Below are 22,233 nucleotides of genomic sequence, written 5' to 3' on the forward strand. Positions count from 1 at the left end.
GAATTTAAAGAATGTAATTGTTCGTTAGCAAGAAAAATATTTAACACTGTAACCAGCTCTCTCTCTCTCACACACACACACACACACACACACACACACACACACACACACAGCTGAGTATTACTCGAGTACATGAACATCTACTGTTATTTCTGATTGTGTTGTTAATTGTGTTCATTGGCACAGACACATAAAATTAGCTTTTTTTTCAATATAAAGTTAATGTTATGTTCATTCTACTGTAATATGACAATATGCAGATTTAATCATTTCAAGTTATATGTGCGTTTCCTTCTATCGGCCAGAAGGTGTCAGTGTTTATTCAAGAGTTAATTGTATAACCTTGCTGTAACCATCATGCTGTATGCCATGAAGTGTATTGATTGTATTATAGGATTAATAGGTATGGCGATAATATTTATTCCTGTACTAATGGATATTTTGAAAATAAAAGGCCTATATTGTGCACATTTAGTTGATTGATTTAATAATAAAAATGCTACGGGAGAAAATATCTATTTTCTGAATAACATTTAATGACAAAGTGCACAAAGCAAACATCAATAAAAAACATATAATGCCAACTCAAAAGATCAAAATCAAAGTACATTGGATTAATTAACAGTATTTTCCATGACACTTTTCGGTCATGAGTCCATCACGCAACAAACCCATTTACAGTCTCAGGCAACCCGTGCCCTCAATTTCCTAGTGCCATGAAAGAAAGAGAAGAACAAATAAAAAAAAAAAAAAAAAAATGATGTGCTACTGTTATGTTTGGTCTCTGTGTTGCTGCAGAACACAATTTTAACTAATGTACAAAAAGTGCTTCCCCCTATGAAATGATATAAAAAAATACTTCACCAGATAATTTCCACTAATAGAATAATAAACAAATGTCAGAACAGCAAATACATTTTCAAAACATTATTTTTTTATGCTTATAATCGTGCTTTTACAGTCCTAGCTTGACTGAATCCGGTTAATGTAAAAAAGAAAAAAAAATGCAATACAATACTGCATGAATATTCAGTGGGGACATACCTGATGTCTTTGCAAATCTAGAGACACACAGTTGAATTTTCTTAAAGGAGGCCATTAACAGAGAACAAAGAGCACTGGAATAAACAGCAATTATTACATGGTTTAACAAATAGTTTGTAAGGTCAGGTTTTTATCTAGGTTTCATTACAAAAGATCACCAGATGTTTGTGACTATAATAAAGCCTCACAGGCTGATTAATACCAGACTGATCTCACCTGAACGAGATCAGTCAGAAAGAAGACATTCGGACAAATTGGAGTGTTGACTATAAAAACGTTACACCATAGTGGCACAGAATAAGATGATCCGAGTTTACAGGTCATGGCAGGAGGATTGTGCTGCTGTTTAGCAGTGCAGCCAGTCTGTTTTCACCTCTCCTACTTTGACGATCCTAAAGTTCTCATCCATTTTGTGATAGTGGGAGCCTTTGAAGAAGTAGCTGTAGCCTATAGGGCACAAACAAATGAAAGGAAATGAATAATGCCAGTAGCCAATCACGGAAAAACTCCTTAATAAATATTTAACGTAATAAACACTACGCATGATAGATTTGTTTTTTCTACCAGATGATACAGTGCATGAGGCAGTAAATACAAAAATTGGCCAAGGAGAAGCTTGAGAGTGCTGCCCAGTCACTGGAAACCCCTGAAATTAACTATGACAATGTACGCTATTTAACATGCAAGCACTGGTAAAGGGAAATTAAATAAAGTAAAGTATATTATTCTTGAAATTATAATATTAAATAAAGTAAAGTATAGTAAAGTATAAAGTAAAGTACATTATTCTTGTATTTTTGTAAAAACCCTGATTAATTATTACCTCAGGAAAGTTCCCCTTTTACATTTTTATTTGAGTAAAAGTACAAACGTACTTAAATGTAAACTATTTCAATAATTGAATCAATAATTGATGCAATTCAATGCTCCATTCTCCTCTAAATACTTCAAATTTTCATTCATTCAGTGGAGTCAAAAGTGAGATATTACACAAAAATATTATAGAGTAAACGTTTGGAAAAATAATATTTTGTTACTATTCACCACTGCTTGTAGCGCATAAAGTGTAAAAAGGTCAAAAAGTGTTGAACACCTTTAAAGACCGGCCTGTTGGGCCAAATAGCAGTTTTGTGCCAGACTTTATTTTGCTCAGTTTGGTCAGTGATTCCAAATAGCTACATGTTTTTATTTCTGAAATGAGAGTTTGTCATTGTAATTAATCTGCCTAGTAGCACAGCAGGTCACTACTGAGTTGATGTATGTAGTGCTGCAGGTGGTGGAAATCGGAATGAGCAATGAACTCTGTAGTTACAGCATCGATGTGCAGCACATTACCACAAATCATCTAATATTACAAGTATTTACTTTAGACTTTTGTAGAGATCATTTATGTAAATCCAATTAAGAAGCAAAAGTAATTTTTTCTCATATCTGTGAATTAAGACACAATTGATATAAATGCTCATTAAAATCCTGTTTAGTTCTGATTCCTGGCTGAAGAAACTGGCTGTTTAAAGCTTTATTAAGGCTTTACTTCTATCTATTACTATTATCTTTAAAATTACACATGATAAAGAGGAAATAGTTTAGCTGGTAAATTCAGTGGAAGAAATTGGTCTTCAAGAAGGCATTCACTCGGAAGCTACACTGGTATGAAAAAAATAAATTGCTGGCATTTAAGGAAATAGGAAAAAATGATATACAGGGGAGAAATAGACTAACATAGAACTCGTTTCAGGCACCACACACACTTGCTCTATTTAACACTTTTTTAGAGTGTATGTGTGTATGTAGGAGTTTAGGTGACGACTGACTGCAGTACAAGTGTGCTTGTGTACTGTATGTTCTCTGCATAGAATGTAACAGATGGAGCAGTGATATAACTGGCAAGAAATCCATGTTGACTTTCTATAAACCTACCCACATATTTAACACAAGTCACCTCAGGTATATAGGGTTTATATATTATACAGTACATTTATCTATTAATAAGATGATAGAAAAACTCTTAATCTCTTACCCCCTCCATTAATACTGAAGGCAGCATCCAAATCATCAGGGACTCCGTTCCAGGAATCGGCAATGAGTTTGGGGAAGCCAGGATCCATTTTCATCTTAGCCTCATTGTATCTGTGAAGTTATAAGCACATAAACATGCTTCGTACAAAGCTTACATGCTTTTGCTATATAGCTAATTACTGTAAGATATAGGTGTTTAATTATGATATTTGCATTTTTACTCCTGCTGGTATTATTATTTTAAATTGCTATGCGTACAATTTAACACAAATTTATATCCATAAAACATAGAATAGAATTTCTGTGGCATTATTGTCATTTTGATGACATGATAAAAAAATCACTTTTATAAAGTTTCTGCTGTTGTGCAAGAGAAATTTCATCTGTGAACATTGGTGGTAAATGTGTATTTGGTAAGATAAACGCTATTCAAAAAGGAGGAGGAGCCAATAAATAGCCACTTCCAACAGCAGCACATTCCAAAGTGTCTTATTCCTTCTATACCACAGCAACTTATTTATAAAAAATACTGATAAATATTGATTCAAAATATTGAAGAATATCATAATTGATTTATTTATAGTTACATTTATGCTACATGTTGTGGAAAACTAAGTTAGTTCCTGTTATTACTTTTGTTGTAGCATTAGTCTTATATAGTTGCTTCCTACCAGTCTCTTTTTTTGGCTTAGTTTATAAAATCACAAAATGAAGCTTGTCATGTTACAGAAAAACTACATCCTGAAGAATTTCTTGCATTGGAAGAAATTATATTTACAGCTGTATCTAATACTGTTACTGACGACTCCTTCCAAAATTGCAAATAAATGAGAAATTACTAATTATAAAATGCATTAAGAAGTTAAATGTCCACCAGACAAGAGAAATTTACCACAGAAATGATAACTATTCTAATATTAGAAAAGGTGTATTGAAACAGCTATCATGGAAAATATTCAACACCTTACGAGTTATAATCATTTTATACAGAATCAATATCACATTATATAGAGTGTGATATTGTACCGTCTTTTTTATCTTCTTGTTTTTGTCCTACAGGAATGAAACCCTTTGTACTGAACTGTATGTATTTTAGTGCAGCATGTTTCCCATGTACATGACTCTTCATCAGTAAGTGTGACAGTGTGCGTGTGTGTGTGTGTGTGTGTGTGGGTGTGTGTGTGTGTGGGTGGGTGTGTGTGTGGTTGTGATAGTTAAGAAGTTACCTCCAGAATTTGTCTCCAGAAAACAGGTAGGTTTTCTTGCTCTTGTGGAAGGCATAGGCCGCATCTATGCGGTTGATGTCTGGTGGAAATCCCATGGAGGAGATCTTTTTGGGATAACCTCTCTCCAGATTGCTCGCTGAATACACCCACATTTCATCACCTAGGACACATAACACACATCCCTTCGATATGAATGCATGTACAGACACTGAATGCAGGTATTTTTTATTTTTTTATAAAAGTCCAAATAAACTAAATGCATCTTAACTTGCAACAATTACAGCAACAAAATCCATTTTACAAAGCTTGGCATTATGTGTTAGGACATTTTTTTTTTGCATTGCTTAATATAGCTCATCATGCAATTTTACATACAAAAATTTTATCTAAAAACCAGAATCTAAAAAACCTCCTTACATACCGCAATGCCCAAGGAATGAACAAATGCAGAGGCTGCAAATATATAACTCTTTTAGAAACTGGCTTAAAACTTAAGTCAGTAATAAGGAAACTTGTCCTGAGTATAGTACAATTACTCATTGTGAGGCAGATTGCACACCACCAAATAGAACTAGCTGCAAATAATCATTTTAAAATGGAACACTGATGCATGCAAGTGTCTGGATGTCATAGCCTGCATATGCATTTATTACTATAAAAACACCATTTTATATTATATTATACTATACTATATTATATTGGAGGTCAGACAGGAGTCTCCCTGGACTATGATGTTTGCAGATGATATTGTGATTTGTGGTGTGAGTAGGGAGCAGGTTGAGAAGAGCCTGGAGAGATTGAGGTATGTGCTTGAGAGAAGGGGAATGAAAGTCAGTAGGAGTAAGACAGAGTACATGTGTGTGAATGAGAAGGAGAGCAGTGAAGAAGAGGTGGTAAAGGTGGAGGAGTTTTTGTACCTGGGGTCAACAGTGCAAAGTAATGGAGAGTGTGTTAGAGAAGAAAAGAAAAAAGTGCAGGCAGGGTTGAGAAGAGTAGCAGGAGTGATTTGTGATGGAAGAGTGCTCTGCAAGAGTAAAAAGTGAAAGACATGCATGTAGTTGGTTTTAAAGAGGCAGATGTAATGAATGGGGGTATGAAGACTGATGATCTTGGTGACCCTTAATGGGATAAGCCAAAAAAAGAAGACATATTACATTACATTATTTTATATTATACTCCATTACTTACCATTGTGAATACATATATTATTGGAGGCAGTTTTATTGACATAGAATGACAGGTGTGCAGAATTAAAATAATCATTGTAAGATTTGTATTTATGTTTGTATATACTTTAAAGAATAATGCAGAGTGCATTTACAACACTGTATATAGCAGAAAATCGTAGCTACTGCTAAAAATTAAAACAATTTATTTTTCAGATATTTGGCAACCTACTGTTTTCTTTCTTCTGCACGTTCTTTTCATTTTGTATTTTTAGCATTTCTTTCTATCTATGAAATCATATATCTTTAAAATGATTGTCATTGATTTTATTTTATGATGTCCTCTGTGCAACTTTACCTGAAAAGAAAATAGACTTTTCCTCCAGTGGATTCTCATAGGCTGCATCTATCTTCTCAGGAATCTCACTCCAGAATGTGGCCACCAACAGTGGACCTGATGGCTTCTTCTCTATATTAGTAGTTCTAAACAGGAACCTAAGAGAGAACAAGATGTTTGACTTACGCATATGCACATTATGAGTTATCTAACTGAGCGACTCTATACACAGATCAATTTGGATTTAGTAAAGGTGGTGCTAGTGAGCAATAGACCAGCATCACTTAAAAAAAAAAAATAGAGAGAAGTGCCAGCCAAAGGCTAAAGGGAAGAAGTTAGACACTGTGTAAGTGAGAGAGTGCGAGAGCAAGACTTAGAGATCAAGTGAGAGAGCTGCTTTAGTAGATCTGCCTCCTGGCAACAATAGGGTGATTCATTGGAGCATCTGTTTCTCGTTATGGCAGAGATCGGAGCCAGCGGGACAGGCCCAAACTGTGCTTTTCCAACATTCAGCCCAGCAACAATACCCACTTCCCCCCAGCTCCTTTTCCGCTGACCTATTTTTCAAAGGCCAAATTATTTCAGACCTTGAATAGGCAGATCCGGTCTATGCATTTCAATAAACAGCAAATAAAAAACTTTTAAATACACAAATTAAGTCTGCATTGAGACCTTCATTATAAAGTCTTCCACCTTTATCCTGTTCTTTGAGTTTAGTAAACCATTGTTGCATGAGATTTTTGCAAAAGATTGCTGCAAAATTTTGGAGTTTCACATGGATTTTTTGAACCATGCAGACCAATGACCTTTAACTGAACTCAGGTGGACAACAACACTAGAAAAGTATAGTACACTGACTGTATAGTCCTATACTGGATAGTACAATGAAGAACAACCCCATACTAATGTGGTGGGTATGAGCTACTCTATAAAAGTATTTTTACAAAAGTACTCAAATATCACAGGTCATCAGCATGATAGCAGTAAGGATGGCAAGATAGTGGGTGAGAACCCATCACCTGGCAAGCCTCGCCACTCTCCCTACACCAGCTCTATGCATAGTAAAACTACCATCTAAAATATTACTCAACGAAATATTATAATCATCAGTCAAGACAAAGTCTTTGGGCTACCTCCACAAAGACCATATGAATACACATTTTTTCTGAAGTTACCACAAAAAGGTAACATACATATTGTCTATTTTCACATAAAGAAAAGTAATGAAGGAGTCCATCCTGAGATATTACAGGGGTGCATAATACCCATAAGTGAAAAGAAAAAGGAGAGGTCTAAGACAGTGTTTAATATTGTTGTTTAAGCAGATGCACAAAAAGCAATAAATAAATAAATAAATAAAAACAACAACAACAATCTTTTTAGGATTCTGAAATACATTATTAAAAAAGGGGAATTTCGACAGTCACTTAATGGCCAAAACAACAATACATCCAGGGCCTTGTAAGGTTAATAGTTTTCACCAACTTTTTTTTATTAAATTTTTTTATCAGTGTTTTATTAATAGCTTTAGTTTAACACTGGTGTTTGTCATTTTTAAAGGGTGGATCCAAGAAATATGTTTGTACCACCCAGACAGACCACCTACACATTTACCACAACTCGTTACCAACACCCTGATGCTTTGTGGATGCTTTAGATATCACTAAATTTCATCAACATTGAGGATCGCCAGCAAAAATATTTCCCACTGCATTCTTGAAAGCAAAATTACTTTTATGGAATGAAACTGAGATCTTAATAACCAGAAACTGATTGCCATCGCCCCGGCATGGAAGGAATGATATCACTAGTTATGAGGAATGGAACATCCAGTGTAGACTTTAAAAATTTAGAGTAAAAGCTACACATTTCAATTAAATGCTACACATATTACCAAAAGGACTACCTAAATACTACATTTACGGCATTTGGCAGATGCCCTTATTCAGACCGACTTGCTATTATCTCATTCATATAACTGAGCAGATGAGGATTAAGAGCTTTGCTCAAGGGCACAGCAGTGGCAGCTTTGTGGTGGTGGGTTTTCAACTCTACCTTCTGATCAGAAGTCCAACATAATAACCATTGAGCTACCACCTCCCCTACTACTATAATAAATACTACCTGCAAAATTGTAGCTATCACTAGGGGCTCTAAAAAATTGAGGTCAACCTCATGTCAGGCTACCAGACCCAGGCAAATAATAAAGCACAGAGTATGCATAGAGAAATTTAAAGACTCTTAAAAAATTTATTAATTAACGATCACATATTGTTCCATAGGCTCAACATACAAAGCATATACTCTCTTGCATCCTTCCAATATGCTTTCAACCATTATTATTTGCTGTTGCACCTTCTGATAATGAATGGTTTCACAAAAGCAAAGGGCCAGATATGCACATAACGAGCAGTCATTCCACAAGAATTTGCTGACAGACATTACTCCTACACCAGCATCCAAACCAAGAGATCTGGTATTCCTGTACACAAGAGATTTCAATCAGGATAAAGGCAAGTTTCCCTTTTCAAACCAGTAGTTTCTTTTCCAACATAAACAACAAATCCTTTCAAAATCACATACTGGGTTGTACTTAATTCTCATGGTCACAGAGGATGGCAACAGTAACTTATACGCTATGAAGTTTGTGACACTATCAAAAAAAGCCTGGATCACCAAGCGCTAAGGCCAAAGATTGAGTTTTAGGATAAACTGCTGTGAAGCTGTGCAGCTACCAGGATGAGAGTTGGAGTTCTGTCATGCGAAAATCAGCACCTGCTGCAGATTACAGTACCCATGAAGCTCAGCCAAACACAATGTTAGCTAACATGCAGATTATGTCTGTATATTCACATTTTGAAGCTTAAAGCACTATAAAGTGGTCCTATGACCAGTTCTATTCTTTAAGAGCAGATTGTCATTTCCAACATACAACCCCAATTCCAAAAAAGTTGGGACACTGTGCGTAATGTGTCAGATACTGGATTCTAGCTGCTTAACAGTTCTGGGTGTCCGTTGTATCTTCCAGTTGATGATGTGCCAAATGTTGTCAAATGGTGAAAGGTCTAGACTGCAGGCTGGCCATTTCAGCACCCAGACTCTTCAACTATGGAGTTATGATATTGTAATAGAAGCAGTATGCAGTTAGCAATGTCTTGCTTAAATAGGCAAAGTTTTCCCTGAAAAAGACGTTTTCTTGATTGAAGCATTTGTAGCTCTAAAACCCGTATATACCGTTCAGCATTGATAGAGCCTTTCCAAATGTGCAAGCTGCTGATTTTACAGCCACTTATGCACTCCTATACCATCAGACATAAAATAGGATTTTGTCATTTGCATTTTATAGGGTTGATGAAAATGGCTTCATATTTTGTATCAAAATACAGTGTTTTGTATTTTTGTTGTTTAAAAATATACTTTACGAAGTCTACATGATGACATCATAAAAATTTAGCCTCTGATTGGTGCCTTCATCTGGGAGATCACAGGGATATGTATGTGAATTGTTATATCCATTAACTGGTTGCCTGTGTAAGATTTATTTCATGACTCAGAGAAAAAGCTGTTGCTATCAAACATTGTTTACTTAATCAAGTAAGTCAGTGTAATAAGGAAGGGATAGATTAAATTGGTCAACTCATTAAAGGTTGATTGAGTTTTTTAATACAGTAGTTTATTTTGATACATGGTGTGGCTGCTGTATTTTCTAGTTAATTTTGATACTCTTAAAATTAAGGTATTTGGTATTTTATTTTAAAATACCTTTTTATGTATTTTTGCCCAACCCTGGCCTCGGTACAATTGAAATGAGCTTTGGCCCAGAGAGGATAGCGGCATTTCTGGATCATGTTCACGCATGCCTTTTTCTTTGCAAGATAGAGATTTCATCTGCATTTGTGGATGATTCGGCAAACTTCGTTCACAAACAATGATTTCTGGAGGTGGTAATGAGCCCCTGCAGTGATTTTCATTACAGAATCATGACTCTTTTAAATGCAGTGCTGCCTGAGGGCCAGAAGATCATGATTCATTCAAGTATGGTTTCCACCCTTGTCCTTTGTGCACAGAGATTTCTCCAGAGTCTTTAAAACCTTTGATAATATTATAGACTGTAAATGATTAGATATTCAACAGTTTGCAATTTGCAAATTTTTCCACAATTCGTAGACATAGTCTTTTACAGATTGGTGAAGCTCTGCCCAACTTTTCTGATGAGAGACTCTGGGTTTAAATATTGTCTTAGAGAAGCAATCATCTTACTGACCTGTTTTCAATTAAACTAATTAGTGGCAAAATGTTCCTGTCCCCGGAACATTTTGTTTTGAGACCTGTTTTGGGATCTGTTGCAGCCATGAAATTTAAAATGAACATAAACCATTTCTTTAAATTGTATATTTCCTCTGTTTAAACATTTGCTATGTTTGTTTTCTATGTTCCATTGTGGATAAAATATGAGTTTATGAGATTTGCAAATCATTGCATTTTGCAATCATTTACATTTTACACAGTGGCCCAACTTTTTTGGAAATGAGGTTGTACTAAAGCCAACAAGCACAAACAAATTTAAATGAATTCCTTAGATAAATGGGAAAGTTAAGTCTTATCTATCTTAACAGTCTGCCTATACCTCTAGACACACTTGAAATGGGAGACGAGGTAATCAAATGGCTAGACACCACTCCCTTCCACCACTGAGTTAACAGCCATTCTTGAACACACACCTGTCAGCATTCCCTTCTTATAGTCCAGCAAGCTCCAACAGGACAGCAGGATTACATAGAAACTGCCTAAAGGTTTTGACTCACAAAAAAAAATAAAAAAAAATAAATGGTGCCCATGACTACTTATTAGACTAGCTATATATTTCCACTGCAGCTACACAAATGTCATAAGCACAGAACAGAGTTTCCCAAATGGTTTAAACACCTGTTGAAAGTGACCCAGACATGAATGTCTCATGGCTAATATCAGCATTCCTTAGAGTAATGTGACTTTTTATTACTTGCTGAATTTGAGTTTAGATCATTATAAAATAGAGTTTACAACAGTGGCATTTAAAATAAAATTGTTCTTCTCTCTAAGGATTATTAGGTTTATCTTAATTTTAAAATTATTTCAGCCTTTTTTTAGATACGTTGAAAATCTTCATTATTTATAGCAAAAATACAGATACAGCTCCCCACTTTACATTGTAAAAAAGTGACATTCACTTTACGAACTTTCGCGGATACGAACAAACCTGTTCTTAAAGTGAAATTAGTTTGAAGTCGAAAAAATTCTAGATTAATTTTTTTAAGTGAATTATTTTTTTATTACATTTTATATTTTTTTAATTATATAATACAAAATATTGTATACAGTATTTTTCGATTATTTCTATTTCTATTATTATTATGTGTTAGTACATTTTATTGTTTATTTGATTGTATTTATAGCTTTTACATCATATGAGATATGCGTAGTCAATAACAAACACAGTAACAACTTACGAACAAATTCATGGTACGACTGGTCGTTCAGAACGTAACGTAAGGTGGGAGGGTTTCTAAAGAATTCTTGTTGCTGGTGTTTATACTGCAGAGTACAATAGATAACATCCATATGCTGTAACTTATCTTAAACTGACCCTAATTTAAAAGAATACACAGATAAGTTACTAACAACAAACACAAGATTATCGGTAAACTGAATCTCAAGAAAACAAACCTGCACATGAGGAGATGAATAAATATAGCTCTGTTACAAGATTTCCATAGCTTATGCCAGTTGTACTTTTTAACTACTAATGTTTTTGACCCCACAGGCCATCAGGACACCATAGCTAGTTATTGTGCCTATAGTAAAGGAATATGAACAGAAATGTGTGCATATTCACAGTACAGTCATATTATTATGCCTCACAGCTGGTCACTAGGAGTGTTTTACTGTACATGTCTAATCAAGAGACATTCTACATGCACAGTGTATTCAGAGTTGGCAAAATTAGTTATTAAGTTAAAAGATACTATGTCATGGAGCTATGTGGGAAAAGTTATATGACTATCACATCCATATGAGGCTCTAAAATGTTGCCACAAACAACTGTAGCACTGAGATTGCCCTTTACTTGAACTAAACTCCAAGCCTGTTCCAACATGACAGTGTACCTGTGTAAAATGCAAGGACCATGAAGCCATGGCTTGCCAATTTGAATAGAAAAATCTTGAACTCAACCCTATTGAACACCTTAGGGATGAATTAAAACACTGATTTTTCGCTGGCCTCCTCACCAACCCTGTCTGGCCTCACCAATGCCAGTAGAAATCCAGTAGAAATTCGATTTATATTCGATTATATTGTTGTTCACTATCACAGACCTAAATATGAAGACGATGTCTATGTGCCACAAGAATGATCAGATAGCTGGACTACATTTCAAACAGGAAAACATTCAAACAGGAAAAAACAAGTTCAAAATGTTTCTACAGGAAAAAGAAAAGACCTCTGTGTAAGTAAACTCCACCCCTCATGCACAGATGTCTAATCAATGCTTAACTCCATAGATAATTCTGAGTACTCAATACTGGTCTATGTGGTATTTCAGCATCAGTCCCTCACTACCGGTGCTTACCAGAAATCTGAATACAGCCCTCAGTGTGTGTGTGGTCTCCTGATTATCATTGCTAACCACAGAGCAGTAAGGATTTAATTTGTATTAAAGATAGGTCTGTGTTCAGAACACTAAGCACTCTCTCTTGCTCCAAAGGTTTGATTCTAAAACCACATTATGTACATAAGCATGGTGTGTGTGTATTTGTGTATGTGTGTGTGTGTGTTTATGAAAACCAACAACTTCAAGGAGTTTTGCTTACGGTTGTATTATTTGGGTCAGCTGATCCCATCAGATCTAGTCCCCAACAGAGGACATCTGGAGTTAACGGATGTCTTTCTGTGTGTGTGTGTGTGTGTGTGTGTGTGTGTGTGTGTGTGTGTGTGTGTGTGTAAAACTTTGGGGTTTAGTTAAAATCACAGCCTGATTAAACATGTATTCATGCAAATTTCGTAGCTTTCATGGCCAATTGAGTTTAGTAATTTTATTACATTACTGCAAGACCCCCTCAAGAGTTTAGAAAATTAAATAGAGCGTCTATTGCAAAAAGCAGACAACACATTTCTTGTAAGCATGTTGTAAAGTCTGTGATGGAATGCTTTATCCGAGGTTTAATTACGCAGTTATAATGCAAACAGTACAGTCAGCAAAACTCCTTGAAGTTTGTTGAAGCATGCTTTTGTTTGTAGCATGAAAAATGTTGCTTTGGAATCTGTAGAGAGATTTGTGGTTACTGCTCACAGTCTAGCCACACAGACTCACAGACTCACACACACACACACACACACACACACACACACACACACACACACACACACACACACACACACAGACGTGTACCCTCAGGGCAGACACACGCAAACATATGCATAAGCACTCACTGCAGTCTGCACTTAAAAGACTTCAACTTTGATTTGAATTCCGTTTAGAATGCAGAAAAATATTGCAGTTACAGATGCAGCATAACATGTATAGCCCTTTCTATGAAACCAGTGGTGGACGAAGTACACAAACCATGTACTTGAGTAAAAGTAGAGATACACTCAATAAAATATTACTTCAGTAGGTGTAAAAGTGCTCTATTTAAACTTTCTGTTCAGTAAAATTACAAAAGTATTTGCTATAATGGCATTAATGTCCTTTTTGGACTTGCTTAATCAACTCAGTTTATGTGAAAAGACTCTATTGTTACTCTTAGCACACCAAACTATTAATTGAATTGATTGCTTTGTATTAAAATGATCATGAGCCCAAAACCTTCAACCAGTAACCATGTTGTCTTCTCCAGAATTCTCTGAATTGTATTTTCTAAGCGTAAAGCTTTCTGACACTACAGAGGTGTAAAGCCTTCCGATTGGCTAAAAAAAATCTCGAAATTGCAAGGAAAGATTTTTTGTATCCGAATTACTCGAGGAATCCCTCCTAATCCTAATTAGATTAATGTTGTGTTGATCAGATTTAATCAATCTGATTTGCTTTTCTGCTAATTTTATCTAAAGATTTTAACAGATTATCTAATCCTGACATGGAGACCAATACCATAACACTTACCTATCTGTAAAGAAGAAAGTCTCCCCTCTGAACTGTGCTATAGCATCAAATACAATGTTCTCACTGCAAATATCCATAGGAGTGACTGGACCCTGAGTGGGAGGAAGTGGCTTTCCTGTTGGTGCTCCTGTGAGTGACAGAAATAGTGTTCCATCATACTGAGTCACAAAATATAAGCGAAAAAATTTTGACTATAAACCTTTTTTATTCTTTTAATGACATTTAACACTATAGTCAGAACTTGTTATAAACCATCTGCCGAAGTCATTTTAGCATCAAATTATTTCGTTTGACTCGAATTACCATAGAGGTCCTGAATTCCTCTGATGTCATCGTTGGAGAGCCTGAAGTGCTTAGTGTAGGTGTAGATGGGCGCCATGAGTGCTCCAGGATCTTGGGAGTGCTCCAGGCCCAAAGCATGGCCAAACTCATGAGCTGCCACCAAGAACAGACTGTAACCTGGTGGATAAAGACCAAAAAACAGGTCAACACTGTGCCTGGTTATTGTAACGTGAAAATGCAATATAGAGAATCCCAAACTGCTTTTAATAGCAACAAAGCCATATTGTTTATAAGGAATTTCTGTATATCTCTGGTTTTAACTTCTGTGTGGTTCTACCTAAGCTGAACAGATCTAGTGATTGATTACCTTGGTCTGGACAAAAACCCCATTTTCGGTCTTCGTCAAAACTCTTGGTGACACTGCACCACGACTTCCCATCATTACGCCCAGAGGTGGTGCACACATCATAGGTTTGGCCCAGGAAAACAAAGGGGAACACACATGGAGCTCCCTCAGCATTCCCTCCAATTGTAGAAAGGGCTGCAAGCAAAAAAAAAAAAAAAAAAAAAAAAGATCTCTCAATTCATGCATATATCGTTTGTAAGACACTCTGGCACATTTTATCAGTAAACCAATGGCCATGTACTTCTTCTTCCATTTACAGTTGCAATATGACTGCAATTGCCATGTCCAAATATTGGCTAGTTCATCACCAACTGCCTCTTTAATAACCTTTAAAGATGGAATGTCATATACCTCCTTAAATTCTGTGTGTGCTAAAAAAAGGTTACCATTAGATAGTTTGTTTTCATGAAGGATAATGGTTCATGGACACACATTTAAAAGTACAGCTAGCTAATCATTGTGCAACCTTTAAGATCCAAATACATGTGGCCAAAAATGTGCAGTCTACCTTTTTGATGCTTGTGGAGGAGTGAATAAGGCTGAGACTACTGCAGTAAAGTCAAGATTGAATAACAGCAAATAAAATGTGCCTGTCTCTTTAAGTCTTCCTTGTAGAAATAAACAAAGTATGGTCAAGATGAACTCCTTCTGAACAACCTGGTGCTTTTTAATACATCTGAAATCAGTTACAAAATAATTTCCCTTTCATCATGGAAAAACCTTCCAGATGTTTCCAGGATTTATTTCCAAAATGAATTTATGAAGTGGTTTTTGACATTGTATATTGGTTCCGTTTTATTTAATGGAAATAAATCATAAAGTGAAAAAGGGAAAACATGAAATGTGATATTTATTATTAAGAAAGGCTGTGTTTATGTAAAGAGTTTAATTTGCTAATATTTTAATTATCATTTCGAGTTTATATAACTTAACCCTTTCATTTGCATAATCCTTATTCTAAACAGTTAGATCTTTCCAGGTTGAAAAACAAACTGAGAAGAAATGTCATACCTTTTTAAAATCCTTAGACTTTTTAAAGTTAAACCATACTTTTAAGCAAAAGTTGTAGATGGTAAAGCAATTTTCTGATGCAAATTTACTGAGTTATTCTTCTTATATACTTAGTAGATCTCTTAAGGGTAGTTAAAATGTTGACAAGGTGGATACTAGTGGAAAGCTAGCTTCCTTAGGCAACATGTGAATGTGTCTGTTATTTACATTTCACACTTTCTTAAGGCTATTGTACAGTACAGCTGGCAGTAATTGATTTTTACAGCGGTGTTTAAATATCCAGGGAGAGATTAATGGCATGAGCATCTGTCATTAAGAGACTAGAATGTCTCACTGGTAGTTAATGGAAAAAGCCTGGCTTCTTATCAAACGTGAAGATACGGCGTTTAAATCTCTTCAGCAAAAGGATCTATCTGACTAGCAAAAAAAAAAAAAAAAAAAACTCATTGGTTATAATATGAAAGAATCTGACATAGATGCTTTTAACATTACCATAACACCAGATGCTTTGAACATTAGTATTTCAGTATTATTAAAGAAATATAACTCCAAAACCGGTGAAATGAGAGGCTTTACTTCCCCCCGCACTGCTCTGGGTTTATTTTGAACGATGAGCTTGATGTAGCCCAAGGCTTCTTTTGCTTTTTAGCCAGAGGTTATACAGTATGAAAACACACACTGGCACAGAAACACTCACAGGGCTACATTCCCAGAGAATTAGATCCAGATGAAGAGGCCTGCTCTCTTAGTTTTAGCCATTTCTTTGACACAATGGAAAAAAAACCTCTGCCAGCCCACAGTGAAAAAAAAAAACAAAAAAACAGATGGGTAAATTTAATAGACTTCAATGATATGAACAAATGGATGCTGCAGTTAGTTCTCTCATGTTTATGGGAAGGTGTTAGGAACTTTTTTTAAGTCAATAAATATAGAAGTATATTCACATGCATATATAGAATGCATATTGTTCATTAGAATGAGTGGTATTTAAAAAAAAAATATTCTACACATTGAACACTTTGTATTTGTGCCCATGGAACTGACAAAGCCTTAAACCGATGAATAAACATTCAATGAATTGAACTTAAATGCACTTATATCTTTATATAAAAGTCTTTCACTGAAGTGGCAGAGAAACCAAACTGCTTTGTTGTTCTTGGCTGGAATATGACCACAGTGGACACATTTTTCCTACTGCGCGCAAAGCCCCGTTTTTAAATACGGTCTGTTTATGTGGATAAAGTAGCATGACGCTCTAAGCATGACTCTCTGCCAACTGTGTGACCATAACAACGATGATCTCCTGAACAGAAAATTAAGCTTTTGTTTGATAATGTTTCCAAATACTATACATCTCTAGTCCTTTAACTTTCTAAAATACTGTTATACTGCACAATGTATTAGCAATAGTTGTCTATAAAACAAAATGCAAATATTTTACAACCCGTGTAATTATAGGTTAATGATATAGTTAATAATGATTATAGTCATTAATATAAGCTTATCACATGATCTTTCTAATGTTTTGTGATTCCACATTGCAGCGACCCCCTTAAATATTAAAAGTGTGATACATTGGGACAGTAAAATAATAATAATAATAATAATTACCAGTTTCAGGGCAGAACCCATAGGTCTTATCCTGGTCGTAGTTCTCAGTAGTGGCACACCAGCGGTACCCATCGTCTCTACCTGCAGTGGTACAGCTGTCATACTTTTCTCCTTGGAAGGTGAAGGGAAACTTACATGGTGACCCTTCTCCATTTCCACCCAGTGTGAGAAGCACTGTAAAATGCAGAGAAGCTCTTATAAAAACGGTTCTTCAAGTTATTTAATATTTCATTGGATAATTAGCATCTTCGATTTGATAAACATTCCAAAAACTGTATGACATGTGCTGTGGTATTCAATTTGTTCAAATCAATTTTCTATTATTATTAGTTACTAAGGTAAATTGCAAGCAAGGGTCTTGAAACACTCATAGAAGTATGATATTGCTGGTATTCAAACTCCCAACCTTCTGATAGAGAGCCAAAACCCATATCATGGTCTCATTTTTGCTATAAGTCGTACAAAATGGCAGTATGATTTTTTTTTAAAACATAAGAAGTATCAACTAAGTGGTACTCACATTCATGTGGACAGAAGCCATACTTTCCATCCTTGTCAAAGTCATAGGTTGTCGAACACCACAGAAAGCCATCATCACGCCCTTGATTTGTGCAACTGTTGTATATTTTACCCATGAAGAGAAACGGAAACTTACAGAACTCCCCCTCTGCATTGCCAAACTTCACCTTTACAACTAGACAGTAAAAGAAAACCTAGTTTTGTTTGCATTTTAGAAAAATAACTTTGTACTCATGAAAACTGTTAGGTGAAAATACCTTGTCCATCTCCCAAAGTCCAATGCTCATCATCGTCAAAGTGAGAATCGCCTCCAATTCCAGGACCTGGAGCAAAAGCGTGGGCCAGGAGACCGTCCTTACCATCGAATGGATAACCGTCGCCATGCTCTAAAGGTCAAACCAATGTCAAGTCAACACATACAGTATGTTCGCTGATTTCTTCAACATTGGAAAAATCTGTACCAATATTCTGGGATTTGTTTGCATGGTTATCTGTGATTTTTGCTTTCTATGTTCTGTTCTTCTTTGGGTTCATTGGCAGGATAGATATGCAGCTACAGGATAAATATCTCAACTGGTCAAAAATTATTGGGGTCTTGGACAGGCATAATTGTCTTCTGATTTCCTTGGACAATTCATGTGCCAGCATAAACTACAATTTCCAGTAAACTGATCTGTGTTTTTTAATTACACACTGAAAAAGCAAAGGCAAAGTTGAACCAAACCACAGCGTGTACAAAGAGGTACTGCAGTTTCAATATGTGTACTCATACTCATTCATTTTCTCAGAGTATTCTAGCATTAAGTACTGCATACAAAAACCTTGAAAACTGTTGCTGTAAACTGGCATGTCTTGGCAGTGTTTCATGTACTTTGCTTATTATATTGTTTAAAGAAAAGAAATTACACAAAAGTGTTTTTACAGATACCATTGCGCCCAAAGTTGATATTGATATCAGCATCTCCGGACATGACCCGCTTGAATTTAAGAGGTGTAACATCACTCCAGACTTTAAAAGCACGAAAGAATGCATCATCAATTGTCTCCTCATCCATATCTGGACTGTGACCTAAAATCCTGAGGAGGAGAAAGGTAGTTAGTTTTAAACTCTTCGAATAAACTGTGTTTGACATTGTAAAATCCTACACAACATACTTATGACTTATTCATAGTGATGGTTTTGTCCTGCTATAAGCATCCAAAAGAATCTTTATCAGAAATATTCCCTTTTACTGTCTTTTCTGACACATTATTTTTGTGGTGATGCAAACACTATCGTTCCGGTCAGTTCTAGCCGCAGAAGGCAGCGTCAGGACATTCTTGAAACATTGCTAATGCTGTCATTGCTTTCCAATTGGTTCTTGTGGCTTGCATTGACACCAAATATGGCCTTTGTTATATGTTTATTTTTACATTCAGAGAAGAGGAAAAAACATTTTCAGATCCAAAAAGGGGACTGAACATCTTTTACCAGAACATAATGTTTAAGTAGTCTCATTTCCCTATCTCACAAAACAAACAGCAGTGGGTTAAGCAATGACTTGGCTTAGCAACACACACACACACACACACACACACACACACACACACACACACACACACACACACACACCTGTATGTAATTTCATTATTTTGCCACTTAGGTTTTGCTGGGAAAAAGTTGTAATTAGCCACATCTGGGACTCCACAGCGTGGCTTCTTCATAATCTCAACTGTATTCTGGTCAATCTCTCCAGTCTCCGGAAGAGAAAAGAACTTCTGCATCTTTTTCAGCGAGTCCTTCAGAACCATCAAGTTGCAGCGGTCTTGTGGGCATCCATAGAACTTATTCAAATAATGCTTTAGATATAGAGAGAGATAAGTGGTGAGGGAGAGGGAGGTGAAGGGGGGGGGGGGGGAGTAAGAAAACAAAAACAGAGTTTATGGAGGTTAACCTCAATGGAGGGGCTACATTCCAAACTTTCTCCACATCCCACATACAAACTATATCATAATGAGTGGTATAATCTTTTAATCTATAATAACGATACGATTTTGAATTGCACCAAGAACAACTGAATAAATATACATTAAATCTTCCATGCCCATAATAAAGATTAACTCCATGGTACAATGTAAAATCCTGATGTATTCACCTGTAAAACGCTCTAAACCATTTTCTACATGCACTCACTAATCATAAGTCACTCACCAGCGCTACTTCTTTGTCTGTCCGGGTTACAGGATCATCGCCTGGGAACTTAATAATAGGCGAAGGCGCTGCAAAAGTTCCTAAAGAAGCAACAATCTGAACCAGGAGAACTCGAAGGACTAAATGCCTCCGACTGAAAGGCACAAAGAAACCCATTTTATCCAGTTGCAGAAGGAGCTCGGACACGGACGGTAGGAACAGATCGGAACCGTGCGCTGTCGCAGTTCTTCTGTGTGGGCGTGCTTTTTAATCGCTAGTTTTCTTACACTACTGCACACGCCGTCGTTTCAAGAGCTCGCGAAATCTCTCTCTCTCTCTCTCTCTCTCTCTCTCTCTCTCTCTCAGTCTCTCTTTCTCTCTCTCTCTCTCTCTCTCTCTCTCTCCCCCCCTCGCCGGCGTGCACCGAGTGACGTGCTGACGCACGCAAACCTGAATCAGACCAGATGTGCAAAGAAGGAAATAAGAAGGATAGTCCTGATGTGGCTCGTGATCTTAGACAATTAAATAATTCCCATATATATATATATATATATATATATATATATATATATATATATATATATATATATATATATATATATATATATATATATATATATATATATATATATATAAAACAAGCAAACAAACAAATTACACTTTTATTTAAACATAATAATAATAATAATAATAATAATAATAATAATAATAATAATAATAATAATAATAATAGTTTTGCTCACAGACTTAATTTACTTTGTTAAATGCATGCAGATCATGCTGTTTTATTTCACAATTTATGTTTTACATATAATACACATCATATGCTTTAATTCCACACTTGCAACTTATTATCCCAGATTATTCATACAATCTTATAGGGAAAACCTTATATGCTCATTTTGTTAAATCGACATGTGTGGCAAATGTTTAAAATAATTCTTATATGCGTTATACACATAGACAGTAAATGCACCATTTGAGGTTGAGATTGACACCAAATAAGGTGTCTGGTTTATTTGTGATAATGAACTATACATTATTATTCATCAAAAGTTGAAACACCAGTAGAATTAAGATTGGTATGCTGAGACAGTACTCCCACCGCCATCATCATCATCATCATCAAAACTTTTACTAAAGAAATATGTTTAGTATGAACAGTGTTCATCAATAGTTGAGTACTGGAGTAAACTAAACATGACAAATACTGAAATTGAATATGAAAGTTTTTTTTCTTTCTTTTTAATTTAATACCTAGACAGGAATCAGACACTATCAAAACAGCATATGTGAATCAACTGATCCAAACCATAAAATATGGCTGCCTAATAGTATATAAAATAACAGCTACTGTACTACTTGAAATGATCAGTGTGGTTATTTTAAACCCTGATTTATATCTGGAAATGTGACACTGGCTGTACACTTGAGTTATAACAACAACAACAACAACAACAACAATAATAATAATGATAATAATATTTAATAATTATAATAATTATAATAATTATAATAACAATAATAATAATTATTATTATTATTAGAATGAAACCCCTTAGCTCAGGAAAACTGAGTAGACAGTATTGTCTACTGAAACGTTTAAAGGGAGAGACTGCTCTCTGGTGGTGCATGACTAAAATTGAACTTATTCAGTTAATATATCAGCAATCATGTGCAAATACCTGCATGCTTTCTTACCTGTATTTTTACTTAAAAAACTCCACTGGATAGTGTAGCCGAATGCATCGTGCTGTTTGTAAGTTTGTGCTACTATTTTATCCTTCTCATTAGAACATACTATATTTGTAAGTATTGAATTTGGTGATATATAGTGGAACGGGGCCCCTGTGTTAACATTAATATACAGTGCATCTGGAAAGTATTCACAGTGCTTTACTTTTCCCACATTTTGTTGTGTTGAAGCCATATTTCAAACTGGATTAAATTAATTATTTTTCTTAAAATTCTTCCAACAAGACTCTATATTGACAATGTAAGAGTGTTTGAAATCTTTGCAAATGTATTAAAAATAAAAAGCCAATACAATTTTTTAAAAAGTGAAGCACCTTTGGCACCAATTACATACTCAAGTCTTTTTGAGTATGATGCCACAGGGCAGTTTCTCCCGAGCGTCGGTGCACAGCCATTTTCAGATCTCTCCAGGGATGTTCAATCGAGTTTAAGTCTGAGCTCTGGCTGGGCGATTCAAGGGCATCCACAGAGTCATACCGTAGCCACTCCTTTGTTATCTTGGCTGTGGGCTTAGAGTTTTTATCCTGTTGGAGGATGAACCCCAGTC

The 22,233-nt window shown here is 35.6% G+C and overlaps 1 protein-coding gene across 1 annotated transcript; it reads right to left on the minus strand.

Annotated features, from left to right (window-relative positions):
* Positions 1-516: 516 nt before the first annotated feature.
* Positions 517-20,428, minus strand: mmp2 (matrix metallopeptidase 2). Its single transcript, XM_083550879.1, has 13 exons — positions 19,953-20,428; positions 19,374-19,600; positions 18,690-18,838; positions 18,019-18,147; positions 17,763-17,936; positions 17,243-17,416; positions 14,582-14,755; positions 14,236-14,391; positions 13,933-14,059; positions 5,814-5,950; positions 4,290-4,449; positions 3,065-3,174; positions 517-1,491 (listed from the first exon to the last, which is right to left on the minus strand). The coding sequence occupies exons 1-13, from the start codon at positions 20,106-20,108 to the stop codon at positions 1,391-1,393; spliced, it is 1,974 nt and encodes a 657-aa protein (XP_083407005.1). The 5' UTR covers positions 20,109-20,428; the 3' UTR covers positions 517-1,390.
* Between the last annotated feature and the right edge of the window lie 1,805 nt (positions 20,429-22,233).

This window comes from Silurus aristotelis (assembly GCF_946808225.1).
Source record: "Silurus aristotelis genome assembly, chromosome: 9".
In the NCBI taxonomy this organism is placed as follows: Eukaryota; Metazoa; Chordata; class Actinopteri; order Siluriformes; family Siluridae; genus Silurus; species Silurus aristotelis.